The 14,973-nt window shown below is 43.0% G+C and overlaps 1 protein-coding gene across 1 annotated transcript in view; it reads left to right on the forward strand.

Annotated features, from left to right (window-relative positions):
• Nucleotides 1–313: 313 nt before the first annotated feature.
• LOC131583671 (connector enhancer of kinase suppressor of ras 2-like) overlaps nt 314–14,973 on the forward strand; it is a 166,439-nt gene continuing 151,779 nt past the window's right edge. The window contains exon 1 of the mRNA XM_058848054.1: nt 314–380. Within this exon, the coding sequence (XP_058704037.1) occupies nt 314–380 (67 nt within the window). The remainder of the gene's footprint in view (nt 381–14,973) is intronic.

Below are 14,973 nucleotides of genomic sequence, written 5' to 3' on the forward strand. Positions count from 1 at the left end.
CGTGTGTAATGCCATGTTTTATCCGTGCCGGTGCCTCGGCGGGCAGAGCCTTTGGTAAGTAAGTCTGTACTGCACCATTTCCTGGCTCGGTGCTCCGGGTGTTGCAGGCTGTGTGCAGTGGGGGAGGTGCCAGAGCTGATCAAGCAGTGTAATTTTATACATTACTGAATCAGTGCAGGAGGAACCTGGAGGGACAAAGCATCATCTTCTCTTTGAACTGCACTGTACGACGGCTCTCGTAGCCCAGCCATGCTCTGATACAATTTTTCTCTCCTTTTTCCCCCGATTTTGGTGTGAATGTTAAAGTGATCTGATGATGGCTCTCGTTATGGAACCTATTAGCAAGTGGACGCCCAAGCAAGTAGTGGATTGGATGAAAGGTAGGATCGTTTATTGCCGCGTATTGTCTGTACTTCGGATCCTGGCAATTTGCATCCGTGCTCTCGCATTCTTTGTTTTGGGAAGAGTTTATTCAGTTCCGATCATCCCTGTGCTGCTTTGCCCGGTAGTTGGTGGAGACAGGGCTGAGCAGAGGCTGCTCGGGCTGCGCTGTGCTCTGGGAATTGCTGCCGGCAGCGGAGCGGGGATCAACTGCATTTGTTGGACAATGCAGACAGAAAAGTGTTTGTGTCTCACGGCTCCATTATGCCTCGCACAGGGTAACGTCGGGATGTTTGGCCGCTTTAAATTTGCCCTGATTAGGTCTGGTTTGCTCATATCAGGTGATCTGATGCAGTGGCTGTGCAGCGCTTGTCTGTAGTTTTGGGTACCACAAGGAGCCGGGGGATGGACTGAGGCATCCTGCTCCTTTCAGGGACGAGTCCTGCCCTGTCCAGGCTCCTTCAGGGACCTGTCCTGCCCTGTCCAGGCTCCTTCAGGGACCTGTCCTGCCCTGTCCAGGCTCGCTCAGGGACGAGTCCTGCCCTGTCCAGGCTGCCCAGCCGCGTGTGCGAGGCTCCGCGGCCGCCCTGGGAAGGCGCAGGGCTGAGCCGGGCTCGGCGGGGAAACTCGCCGGGATAACTTGACAGCAATGATGATTTCCCTGCACATTCGCAGCTTCACAACACAGCCGTCAGCTGTGACATGTTTTGCCTGACAATGCTCGGCTGTGCTGCAAACAGACCGGGATGGATGGGAGGGCGAGGGACTGTTCTGATGATAAGTGGTTTAAATTTCTCCGGAGTGGGGGGAGAATGTATTCCCACAGTGGGATTGCATTAGTGTTGTTGTACAGTGCTTCTGATGAGCCGTCTCTCTTTGAGACAAATAATTCCTGCCACGGGGGATCTCTGTTATATAAGGAGAAGAGGTGCAAATTTAGGGTGTAGGTTACTCATGGAAATGATTCCTGTAATGTGATGACTGAACTTATGGGAGGGTTGAATTGGATGCCCACCAGAATGTCCTTAAAGCTTTCAAAGTATTCTCATTAATAAGGGAATGGTTTTGATCTCATTTTGATCTGATCTACATCTCCACACTTGGCTGAAATTGGGCTCTTTTGGTGCTTATCAGACACGTTGCCATTATCAGCCAATTATTCTTTTACAAGCATGGAGTCCTGTGAAGCAAACGGTGTCTAGGGGAATGTATGTACTTTGTTTCTCAGGTGTTTGGGAACTCGGAGTCATTGGGAGAGCTTAAGCAGGTCACTGGGATGGATCCTAAACCTTTAGATACAGGATTGATTCCCAGGCTCCAATGTCATTCGGTCATATCAACTCCTAATGGGTTTGCAGAGGAGTTTTCTGATCCCCACCTTCATTGTCAGTACATAAAAGAGTTAAAAAGTGGACAGATCACTCTGCTATTTTAACTCCTTGCTTGAATTATAATGTAAATTGTGTCAAATCGTGTAGAATACTTGTTGCTAAATTTAAAAATACTTCCTGCTACTTTTTTATCCTTTCTGATGCAAACTAATTACATCTTGGGGAACAGTAATCCATGATGTGCAGTGGAGGAAGGTTATACAAGCAGCAGGTTTTTGAATGTCTGGAGTTGCCTGACAGTTGGATTTCCATACCAGACTGCACAGTGCATCATCCACAGGGATATCTGGAGTAGGCAGCATTGTCAGTGCTGTGCCTCTGTGTTCAATCATAAATAAAGATAACACAATGAACATCGAAGTATTCACAACGTTGATATTTTCCTTGGTAACATGAGCTGCACATCCACAAACAGGAAAGTTGCACATTTGTCCATTTTACCCACGTTAATATTACAAGCCTCCTTTTCATCTCAGCATTTACCTTTGCAGATGCATTGTTCAATTGCAGCCAAAGAAAAGACCTAACCACACAAATGGCAGACTGGAGTCAGTTTAAAACGACTTGTAACTACCTTACTTTGCAAAAATTGCCCAACTGTGGCCACTGTTTGCCTGGAATTTCCATGAGTTGTGTAGCTCAGCTCTGTTGGCTACAGCCACTCTGCTAAATCCATGTGCCAGGGAGGCTGAAGGTCTGCACAGGCAGTGATTTGCAGTGATAAGGTAGTTTTTATGTAGTTTTTCTAGTCTGAAAGGTCACTTCTTTCACAGCATTAAATGATAAATTAAAGACACAAAAAATTTCCACTTTAGGAATGAGTATATATCTTGAGTGTAGATAGCAACCTGTCAATAAACAATGGAACAAATATTGTTACTGTAATATACCTTTGGGGGGCTTAAAATATATAGATAATTAGTTTTATTTGTGGAGATTGTAAATTATAACATATTTCACAGAGAAATGATAGCAACACGCTTTTAAAACTTGCATTTATCATATCCCTTGAAGCCATTAGAACTTATTCCTAAAATCTGTTAGCAAAGATTACATATTTCGAAACTAGCAGTGAGTACCAGAAGCATCAAATAACTGTGGAGAAGATGGAAGGAAACCACGAAAGTGATGTTAATGGTTTGAGACCCCAGTCCCCAGAATGTGTCCTGGTTACAGCATCCGAGGAGAGCAGCAGCTGCAGCCTGAGCCCCCCTCAAGAGGAGACACCCTTCTGTTCTTTTCCTTTAGGAAATGTTACTTGCCAAAAAAGTAAAAATTGGTAGGCTTTAAGGAACATTGTAATGACAAGTTGGCATCTTGTATTTATCCAGAGCTCCTTTCTCGGGAACGCACTCAACTGGAATTGAATTAGGGAACTGCATCTGATGGTGTGGACAACCTGAAAAGGCCATGCAAGACTGGAGAAATTGATTCCTGAGGCTCTCAGAGGTTCTAGAAGTTAAAACTCAGGATACTTTTGTGTTAAAGAAACTGTCTTTATACAAAAATGTTTTGTAAATTTCAGCAGATACAGCAGAAAGCACTGTGGTTAAAAGGGAATATTTCAAAGGAGCTGACAACATTAATTGGGAAGGTATTTTAACAACAGCTTTTAGTCAGTCATTCTTCTTTTCCCCCAAATTTTCCATTATTTTAAACATCTCCAAATGTTTTCAGGTGTTTCCCCGGTATACAGCCATTTCTTACATAACTTACCTGTTTTCCTGGGAATGTGACCCAAAAGGTACTTTAGGAAAAAAACCTTTGCCTTGCTCAGATTCCATGGAATGTTTCCCACTGGAAAACAAACATTCCCCATAAAGCTCCCCAGTGCCTTCAGGGTCAGAGTGGTTTCTAACTGGCCAGTTTTCCCTGGATTAGGTTTAACATATTAATGTGAATAAATGGCAAACTGCCCTCCAAGATGTGCATCTGGAATGCTTTACCTGGAGATTTTTGTTGCTTTTTGGCTCAGGAGCTCCTTGTGAAACTCAGGGACTCTTTGCAGGTTATCAGTGAGCACTCCAAACCCAAACCCATCTGTTTTAATGTGCACTGAGCAGGGGAGTCCTGTACAGAATCGGGGGGTTTGGGGCACTGAGGGGAGCTAGGATGTCTTACTGAATTAAAAAAAGGCTGAGAGTTTGTGTTTCCATCAGAGGCAAAATCTGAAGGGAATTCTCTGTACTTTTACAACCAAGAACATTGGAGATGTTGTACTTCCTAAGGGGAGCAGTTTACAAGTAGGTCATTTAAAATGTGAACTCATTTACAGGGAAGTGACACCTCTGTCCAAATAAATACTCACTTTTCAAAGCAGTCCAAGGAAATGAAATGAAATACAATGCAATGAAGTACAGCTGCGACTTTCAGAGAATGCAGTGTTATTGAACAGCTGAAAATTAAAATGGGAAACCAGCTATTCCTTAAGTACCTGTAATAACTCCACACAGAGTCTGTGATTCAAAGTCCTGGGGACTGACAGGTTTGTCTGCCAAAACAGCCTGCAGTGGAGGTTTCTCTCCTAATAAATGGCCTGCTGTACAAACTCATTTCACAACTGCAAGCCATTTTTTCCCCCTTTAAATCTAGAATTTCTTTATCCTCAACAGGAGAAGTAGATATAAAAAAATAAAAATTAATTCAGTTGGTAAACGGATTAACTGTGCTGCACTGATCCTGTGCAGAATAATTATATGTTTAGCTGAAGGGTTTTCCTTAGCATGTAATTCTCTGATTTCAGGCTGGCTCATAAAAGAGAAAGGCAGGGAGGGAGGGAGTGGAGAGCAGGGAAGCTGATGACGTGAGAGGACTTGTTAACATTCACATCACACCAGGCTCCGGCAAACCCCTCTCCCTCTTCCTTTGCTTCCCATTAGATCACTACCTGTGCTGGAGCAGTGTGTCACAGGCAGGGAGCCTCCTCTCCCTGCAGGACATGGTATTTCTCAAATCCCAGAAGGTGCTGGAAGCGCAGCTGAATGTTATGATCCGCTGCAAAAGCAGCCTGGGGGTGCTGAGCTGGGTGATGCTTGGCTTCCCTGATCTCCCTTCCTGACCTCGGAATCCCATCATGCAGGAACACTATTCCAGGAGATGCAATTTAAAGCTGGAGTAGATAACCGAGGTCATCCCTTATTTAGAAAAATGTAGGTTTTATAGCATCTTTTCAGCTCTTTCCAAAGACAAATAGGTTTGGGAGAGATCTGAGCCACAAATGCAGAATTAGTGTTCAGTTTCCAGGCTCTAAAGTAAAGGTTTCACCGTTTTCCTTCTGCTCTCACCAATTGTACATCTGAAACAAACAATTTGCTGTTGTGGCTCCCCCTTGGATTCCTGTGTTCCACTAGCACCACATTTCCAGTTTTCTCTAGGAAGTCACAGAATCAGAATTGGCTGCAATTCCTCCCCAATTTCTCTCACAGGTTTCAGACTTTAATGCTTCTTAGTAACAAATTTTGTGAACAACTCTCAAGTGCTGTGATATGTTTGCTTTTAAAGGGTCGGCAGAGCCCACCTCAGAGCTGACAGCTTTGCAATGGAAGTGCTAGAGGTTGGATTTCAAGGAACAGGTTCCCAATATTCAGCACAGTTAAGTGCTGGAATAAACTGTCCAGGCAGGTTGGGCCATCCCCTTTGTAGGAGGTTTTGAATACAACTGAGAAGAGCTCCAACATCCCTCTTCAGGTGTTTCTGTGCCCTGTCTGTCTTCTGACAGAGTGACCTAATGTCTTCTCAAGGCTCCTACCAACTCAAACAAGACCTTTGGATGGTTTCTTGCATGGGAATCATCCTCATCTTTGAAATGTGAAAAGTCCCGAAGAGATTATAGCTCTGGCTTCCTCCTGGATATTTCACAGTTTATATTTCCCAGAATAACCATGGGAGATGATGTCCAAATATCTGAAGTTTGGAAGTCTTCCTGCTGTGTTTCAGGAGAGGAGCAGCAGAGCTGGTGATGGTCAGAGCTGCAGCCCCAGTAGCAAACACAGACCCGCAACATTCCAGCAACATTCCCAAAAAGCCCATTCCTCAGTGCCCCAGAGGTTAAGGTAGCAAAGAGAGCTCAGAAGACTGGCAGGATTACCAAGAGCCAGTGCCCTCAAGGCTTTGACTGTTACCACTTTTAATTCAGCTTGTGCACCGCTGGCAGCCTGGGGGACAGCAAAACACTTTGCTGAGCCCATGGCTCCAGTTTGTGTCCTCCCAGTAACTGCAGCCATGGTTGGGGTCATTGCCAGCTGGACCACAGCCAAGTATTGTACAAATCAAGCCTAAATCAAGCCTATCTCTAATTCTCGATGGAAATTATTTTGGCTGAGGTATTCCTGCATCCCTGTCGCTATTACCTCATCTTCACTAGCTCCACTTTGAGGACCAATTAGAAACTGGTCCATATATCTTCCAAGAACCAACTGGATTAGCACTATCTCCATAAAAGATTTCAGCAACATTTAGCAATTTAATGGTCTGTATTTATTATCAGGGTATTTAGGACTGTATTCTGAAATTTCCCTATCTATAAAGCAGATACGTTCAGACCTTTTTAAGAAATGTAATTGTGCTCCCAGAGAAAAGTCTGAGCTCAGTGAAAGTCTCTCAAGTCACATTTATCTAGCGTAACTAATCTTTCAGGTCATTATGTAAAGAAATTTACTTTATTGTCTTGCAGCTTAATACCAGCAGTCAGACAATGTGTCACACATTGCTGTGCCTTGTAACCTTTACCATGTGTTAAAATTATGCAAAATCCTCAACTTTCTCCCAGTCCTGACCATCCCAGGGAGGGCAGAGTGGCAATGCAAATTCAGAAGGGTTCAGGCTTCTCCAGCTCTCCATTATTTCACAGTGCTTCATCTTATGGAGCAAAATTGAGGATAAATTAGCTCCTGTGGATGACACTTCCAGACAGCATTAAATGAGGTGCTGAATGTCAGGAAGCTGCAAAGACACTGGATCCTGCTCAGCAATGAGATGCTTTCATGGTTTCTTCCCAGACTTTCTCACCTCACTCATTCCAGTTTCTAAATTTTTCCTTCCTTTGGCAGGATTGACACCAGCCTGAGTGTCCTAACACTGAGAACTGTGTGTGTAACTCTGCTACCAGTTTGTAAAATGTGGATTTCCTGGGAAAAGAGAGGAACATCTCAGTGCTGCAGGATCCCTGGCTGCCTAGGTTGGAAGGCAATTTGAGAAACATTGCATTGTGCAGAAAAATACATTAAGAATATAATTTTGGTGCATGGAAAACACTGCCTAGGTGGGGGAGTGCCAGGCAAAGCTCTGCCCCAGATCCTGTCTCAGAACCCATGGGAATGCAGCTCCATGTTTGGGGAAAGAAATATTCCTGCCTAAGGAATCTCCTTTCATCTCATTCTGATGGGTTCAATCTCTTGCATTTCTGTTTTCAGCGAAGGAAAAACAGGAAAGCGAAAAGTAAACTGCCATTTGTCCTCTTGTTTTAGCACCTACAAAGCTTTCAAAGCTAAAAAAGGCAGAGCTTATCCTTTTAATGCCATTTTTTCAGAGCTGCTGTCCTGCCACGCTGACAGAAATGGTGACTGTGGCTCTGCTGCTGGAATTAGTGACACTGCTGATATTAAATGAAGCATTTTACTGAATAAACAACAGTAGTATCAAATATTGCTGAGCAATAATCTACATTCATCCTCTCCACCCAGAGTAATTTTGTAGATATCTTCTAAATGCTGCTTTGCATTACTACATTATTACATTGGCAGTTTACATTTGTTTTAGTAAACATGACTTTCTCATCCCTGATGCCACTGCAGTGAGGGCAGGAGCTGGAAAAGGAAGGTTCAGGAGTTACTCTGAAAGGATTCAGAGAGAGGAAAAAGTCATGAGGTTGTATTTGTGAAGGGCTCTAGTGATGAATCAAAATGAAATTATTTCTGATTAACTAACACTCAAACAGCTCCTAAAACATATCCTTGCTGACCCTCTGCAGAGAAGAGCTCAGGAGGATTCAAGGCCAATGCAATGTTTGGGTTTTCCTACTCAAATTCTCCACCAACTGTTTGCCAGCAAAGATGAATTATAAAAAGACCGTGGAGCATTTTTAGTTCGAACGTAGGTGGCATGTTTGAAATAAAAACGTAGCAGCCAGTAATTTTACAAAATACATTCAGCTTCATTCCCTACAAATATGTCCATCTTCTTCATTCAAACAAAGCCTAGAAAAGCTGCAGGGATTGCAGGCGTTCTTAGGGCAGGAATTGTGTTTGGTGTGAATGTGCTGAAGCTACTACAGCTCTAGCAAGGATTCCTCTGGCACATCTGCTGCTTTTACTTGGGAAGCTCTCTCTGGGTGCAGGCAGACAGGGGAGTCAGCCTGACAGCTCAGACATGCCAGTGAGCACCTGAATTAAAGCATGTTTTACTTCTCTCTCTCTCCACCATCTTCCCCTATTCCATTTTTGCTTCTCTCCTGTTTATTCACATTTCTCTACAGCAGCCTTTTTCTTGCCTTTGCAATAATGAGATGGACAACAAACATTCGATTGTGAAGGAATTTGTTCATTTAACACCAAAAATTTCTAGCTTTGAGTATCTTGGAGAGGACTGCAGTGATTTGGAAGTGAACTTCATCCAAAATCCTAGGGGAGGTGAAAATCACCAGCCTCAAGAAGCCAAGCACAGCTCCTGGGAGCTTTAAGGGGCAGCTGGAAGAAGGCAGATGTTGCTTTTCCACTGATTCAACATTAAAATCTCCTGTAAATATCCTGGATGTGCCTCAGTTCTCTTTCAGACTGTGAAATGCTGCTTCCCTGAGAGACGTGAGGGAGGTTCAGCAGTGGTTATCTATTAATGAAATCCTTTCCAGGGGATAGGGCTGCACAGTTTGCCCAGGGAAGTTAAAGGGTGAACCATTCATGGAAGTGCCCAAGGCCAGGCTGGATGGGGCTTGGAGCAGCCTGGGACAGGGGAAGGTGTCCCTGCCATGGCAGGGGTGGGATGGGATGGGCTTTAAGGTCCTTTCCAACCCAAACCATCCTGGGATTCCATGATCTTCCACTCCACAGGATTGTGCTGCAGTGGGCACATTCCTAAATCCAGGAGAGTCCTCTGCAGTCCTCTGTTGCTGATCGCTCAGCACCAACAATGAGCTCATCATCAAAATGCCCTCAATTACAGAACACTGAGGAGAGATTTTAATTGCCCATTCTCAAGAGGTTTCAATTGTTCCTTGCCAAGCCAAACTGAGAAATTCCTTTAGTTATACAAAAAACAACTTTGTAGTTTACAGAGTCAAAAAAACCCACTCAAAGCAAAGAAAAAAAACCCTTGAAATTTGCATTTGTATCATGCAGTTGGAGGGAACAGGTAGGGTAATGTGAGAGAAATTCAGAACTAACAGAGTTTAGAATATTCACTGCTTGAATGTCACATAAAAAGAAATGGATCCACTTAAGACAGTAGCTCAGCAATGCTGTTCTTGCAGAAATAAATTCTGGAGAATGAAGCCAGTAAATAATCCATCAAAAAAAATGTAACAAATAATTATCTGGGTAATAAAAAAGATAAATTAAAGTAATAGAAAATTTCCACATAGACTAGAAAAGGAAAAGTAAACTTAATGGATAAGTTAAAAACATTAAAATTTTATCAGAAAAATGGAGGGAAACCCTTCTCAAGGCTTTCATAAGTGGACTTAAAACCTTAGGAAACCTGCTAAGGAAACCATCACCTGCTGAAATATACAGTGGGACATCATATTAACTATTTCTTGTTTATCTGAAAATTGTCAGACCAAATTATCCATGCCTTTTGTGGCAGGAGCAGCAGCAAGCATTATTTTCATATCAGAAATGAGGCAATACTTTAACTAGAAACCAAATTGCTCAAATGATCCTTCAATAAAAGTGTTTTAATTCAATCTGTGAATCATTCCAGGAGCCTGCATTCAATATCACCTGCATAAAGGAGTTTTCTATTCCCCATTTACTGTGGTTGGCTCTTTGTGTGTCCCCTAACACATTTTATTTATCTGAAGATGGTTCTGTAGTTTCTTCATGAGGAAGGTCTCCTCTGATATCAAACAGGCAGAGTTTCTTCTTAAAACCTTTTTTATATTTCCATTTTCTTTCATGATCAACTTTTCCAATGAAAAGATTGGCTTTTGGAAGGAGTTGATTCCACATAACCTTTCACATTTTATCAAAGGGGTTTAAATATCCCGTTCTGAGTTTGATAGTTCTCCAGCTTCCATGTCAGGACTTCCAGGCAGGAATTCCAAGTGAACCAAAGCTGTCCAGTTCTTCTGTGCAATGTCAACCTGCCAGACTCACCCCAGCGCTCTTTGTTTTCCTTTCACCCTCCAATGTCATACTTGATTTGAATTGCTGAAATTCTCATCAAATTCTTCTTTCAAATCTCATTAATATCCCATCTTTCCAGGGGAAAATGATAGACAATATTTCAATTTTTTTTTTGTCTACAAACCGGCAGGCTGTCACATAAAAGGACAAAATTAAACCCTTCAGGACAATTAAAGCCATCCTGGAACCATTTCTCTTTGTCCTCATCATGAAATAACCAACAGTGGTGAAAGAGCAGAAAAATATAAATTATACCTATGGTTAACCCTAGTAGGCATCCATGCCTGATAACATAATTATTATCAATTTGGAACAGTCCAAAATATCCCAGAATAATTTATATTTGACTGTCAGACCATCACTAATTCTTCTGGAGCCACTGTCTTTCTCTGTTCCACGGTTACCATCCCCAAAAACATGGTAATGAAGCTCCATGACTAAGCATTCCCAAAATGATAACAGAATTTGCATAATTGAGATTTGGTGCAGAGAAAATCCACCAATTTCTCAGAATTTAAAAAAAAAAATCAGACCATGTAGTGGATATGTTAAAATATTGGCCAAGTACAGTTTGAAATAGGAATTGTGATTCTTTGGAGACTTAAAATTAAAAAACATCCAGGAACAGAGGGGTTTGAAGGTAAGATTATTTCATATTATTTTGGTCTGAAAGGAATTTTACCATGTCCTGTAGTCAAGGTTTTTTTGGCAAATAATCTTGATTTGCATATCTGGATGATCATTTATGCTCTGAGATAAATTCACATGAGGCCTCCAAAGTACTGGAAATTGTGCCTTCGGAAAAACAATACTGTCTTCCTTAATCTCCTGTAATAATCTTAGGAATGGGGAATTAACTGAGATTTTTCCTGAAGAATTAGGAATTCCATGGTATTTACAGTTGGGATGCACTGTGATCTGTGTTGTTTTCAGTCCCAATGATTGCCAATACCCCCTGCATTACAAAACACAACAAGAAGAGCATTTGTTGTTGTTTTTTTTAAATGAGGTTAAGCTCATTTTACTGAACCTCACACACAGGTAAACCTGGTCCAAAAGTCAGTCTGGTGAGAGAGAGAGAGAGGGACAGCTCTGAAAATAAATCCACTTTTGCAGTGCAGGATCCTTGATACAGAAGTGTCAGTACCTCCTGCAGCCTGGCTGCACTGATTAAGGTAATAAAACTGATCAAGCAGTTTAATTAGGAAATATTCTTCAGGGACGCTTTAGATCACAGTGCAGTCGTGTACTGGTATAGTCTCTTTTTTTTTCATTTTAAAATTTGTTGTGATCTACCAAGGATTGTTTTGATAGAACCAATTTTAACTAGCAAAGAAGCAGAGTTTAGTAAAGCAGGGTTTGTTAAAGCAGTGTTTAGTACAACAGGGTTTGTTAAAGCCAACTTCATTTCCAACCTCCATTATCTTTGATTTTGCTTCTTTGCAATTCCTGTTTCCCGCTTCTGTGTTTTCACTTGTTGGTTTAGCTGCAGAAATCAATACATGCTTATAGATGAGGAGGATACCAACAGGATCTGAAACAAAACCTCCCTAGAAATCCTAGAAATTGAAAAGGGACGTGGTAGTCTGGGCCTGCTATGGACAAATGCTGCAATGACTTCTGATAAAAGACACAGAGGCAAATACGCCACTGAAATTTTTAATTAAATGAGGACATTCAGTGCCAGGACAGGGGGAATGGCTTTAAGCTGAAGGAAGGGAGATTTAAATGGGATATTGGGAAGGAATTCCTGGCTGTGAGGGTGGGCAGGCCCTGGCACAGGTGCCTAGAGAAGCTGTGGCTGCCCCTGGATCCCTGGAAGTGCCCAAGGCCAGGCTGGACATTGGGGCTTGGAGCAGCCTGGGATGGTGGGAGGTGTCCCTGCCCATGGCAGGGGGTGAAATGGGATGAGATTTAAGGTCCCTTCCAATCCAAATAATTTTGGGATTGTGTGATTCCATGAAAGTGAAAAGCACTGTTTATACACAGATGCCCTGAAACTGGTTTGCAGAACATTGAATTGGAAATGGATACGCTGATGTAAAGGTAAATATGGGATTTACAGTTCAGAAACTGATAAGTATTCTAAATCTGTATTAAACCCAGCAATCATGGTGGCATTTCCATTTTTACCCTGGTGGAAGTGCGAGGTATTGTGATCCAAACAGGTTCCAGCAGGCTGGGGTGTTGGCAAGCAGTCTCAATGCTTTGAAAAACAATGTTTAAAGCTGTGGCCTCCTCCCTCCTGCAGGCCCTGGCAGGAGGATTGCACTGCCTGTTCTCACTCCTGTTTTAATGGACAGCCACACTCCAGCCTGTGCTGCATTTCAGGGAAGGATGACATTGTGTGTGTGTGCAGCTTTTGCAAGTGAGTTCAGAGCTGCTGAGATGAGAGGCACTGGGTAAAGGCAGGATCATTATCAGCATCCTGCTGCTGGGAGGTTCTGCTCCTTATCAGATCAGGTAACCTGGCACAAAGCAATATTTACTGTCAAAGAGTAATGACAACCTTATCTACATTGTGCACTATTAACTCTTTTTTGGCTCTGGAATGTAGCAAAACTCCAGTGTTTCATTGTTCAGGGCCTTTTTGGATTGCTAAAGGGGCAGAAAGAGTTCTTAGGGGCTGAAGTGCAAACAAAATACAAATAAAGCAAATAAAGGTTCTGAATTCTACAGGTATTTCACAAGTATTTTAAGGGTAATGATTCTTAATAATGACAGGAAGACACAGAGAAATGCAGAGAAATGACAATTAATACCTTTAGCATCTGTAGCACAGGAAAGTTTCATTTTGGGACTTCAGAATTCCATTTGTTCCACAGTGCAGGGAAAGTGCTCCAGAAAAGATCTGGCTTCACCAGGGAAATCACATCTTCCAAACTGAAGTGGTTTTGTGCACACACACAGCCCATTAATCAAGGGGAAAAATGGATGCGTGTTATTCATCATATTTGCTGTGTTTGGATTTGAAGTGATGAGAATGATAATAATGATCCTGAGAAATATTATTAAGTAATATGAAGTGGTTTGTCTGAAGGAATAAATATGATTTGGTCTGCAAAGGTTCAGACATCTGGTTCAAGCATATGGGCTGGAAACCATTAGATAATTGTTTCGAAAATACAAGGAAAAACTCTTTTTAATGATAGAATTGAGGCCTTCAGGAGTGTTCCCTGTGCTTCCCTCTGAAGTGGAACCTCCCTGTCCCTGTTATCCCTCACAGCTCTCTAAAACTGTGCAGTGCCTGTCAGGGTACTCAGTTTACCTCTTTGGGACATGCTCAAAGAAGCAAACAGCTTTCAAACCTCATTGTCACAAAATGTTTTATGCAGCACTGATTTTTGCCTGGTAAATTGTCTTCATGTGTGTATGCTGTGGATTGACATCACGCTGCAGTGCCAGGACTTTGTGTGGATTTACTCAGCAGGAAGTTCTGATCAGAGAATCCTGGAATGGTTTGGGTTGGAAGGGACCCTAAAGCCCATCCAGTGTCCCCCGTGCCAAGGCAGGGACACCTCCCACAGTCCCAGGGTGCTCAGAGCCCCGTCCAGCCTGGTGTTGAACAAGGAATGGAGAATCCTCAGCTGCTCTGGACAATCTGTGCCAGCCCTCCCCAGCTCCACAGCCAAGGATTTCTTCTGTTTTCTCCTGTGAGGTTCGGTGCAAGCGCTCAGGTGGGCACTGAGTGTTGGTTTTTCAAGCAAGGCAGACACCCTGGTTCAGAAGCCAGCATGGTGGCCCCCCCTTTTGCCACCGGACCACTCTACCCACAAGACATCAATGTGATGGATGGCGAAGCAATGGCGTTTATTGCAGGGGAATTTAACCTTTTATAACCTAGGGTCATTGTGTTACTCCCATCTGCTTACATCACAGCTAGGTGCTATTGGCTAATTGCAGAAGGTTTTACTATCCTAACAGAGAGGGGGGTTAGCTAACTTTCCGTAACAGCCCGAAATCTTCCGCATCGCTATGCCCTAGACTACAACACTGAGGAGGTGAAATGGGGCACGTGGCAGTGAGGGCAGCAAGGAAGGGCCAGCAGGAAGCTCTGTGGTCCTGGGCAAAACCAGAGCAGGTGAAAACTGTGCCTTGTTCCAGGAACTTCCCAGAAAACCTGAGGGAGTCTCTCCTGTGGGTGCCTTTTCCTCTGCCAGGGGTCAGAGAGAGCCCCTTTGGCTGCAGGCACTTCATCCCCTGCAGCCTGAGCAGGGGGTGTCCCCATCCAGCCAAAAACATCCCTGAGGATTCTCCAGCCCACAATAGCTGAGCTATTCCCAGGCCTTGGAGAACATTCCTGCCACCCTCCCAGATCCCTTTGCTGGGTCATCACTGATTCACACCCAGGCATTAACCAGCAATCATTTACAGACCTCATCACCATAAACCAACCACTTGGTGAAGCAAAGCCTCTGGGAAAATACAATATCAATTCTCTGTTCTTTGCTCTGTGTATTTTGATTTCCTCTCTGATTCTCTTAAGCTGAAACATCTTCACAATTTATTCAACAAATATGACTTTGCTGCAATCTTCTTTATGCTAAGAATTTAAGGAAAAAGGCCTTGGGCTGCACAGCATTATTAACATTGAGAGCACCTGCTGTTTCCCAGGTAGCTGTCAGCTCAGCATAAGGAAAAAAGCTAATTATTTTAAGCAGGTCAGTCAGGAAGAAAACTGAAATTCTGTGTGGCAGTTAGAAATCTGTGCCCATTGACTTCAGCTGAAATTTGCTGCTGCAGAAATCTGTGGCTGATGAAGAATCTGTTGGTAAAAATACACAGTGCAAATATTTAACAGTGTCATCTTACTGGGCTTGAAATTAAAGTATTGCATGCAAATTAGGTCCTTGATTTGCATT

This window comes from Poecile atricapillus, chromosome 12 (genome assembly GCF_030490865.1).
Source record: "Poecile atricapillus isolate bPoeAtr1 chromosome 12, bPoeAtr1.hap1, whole genome shotgun sequence".
Taxonomy (NCBI): Eukaryota; Metazoa; Chordata; class Aves; order Passeriformes; family Paridae; genus Poecile; species Poecile atricapillus.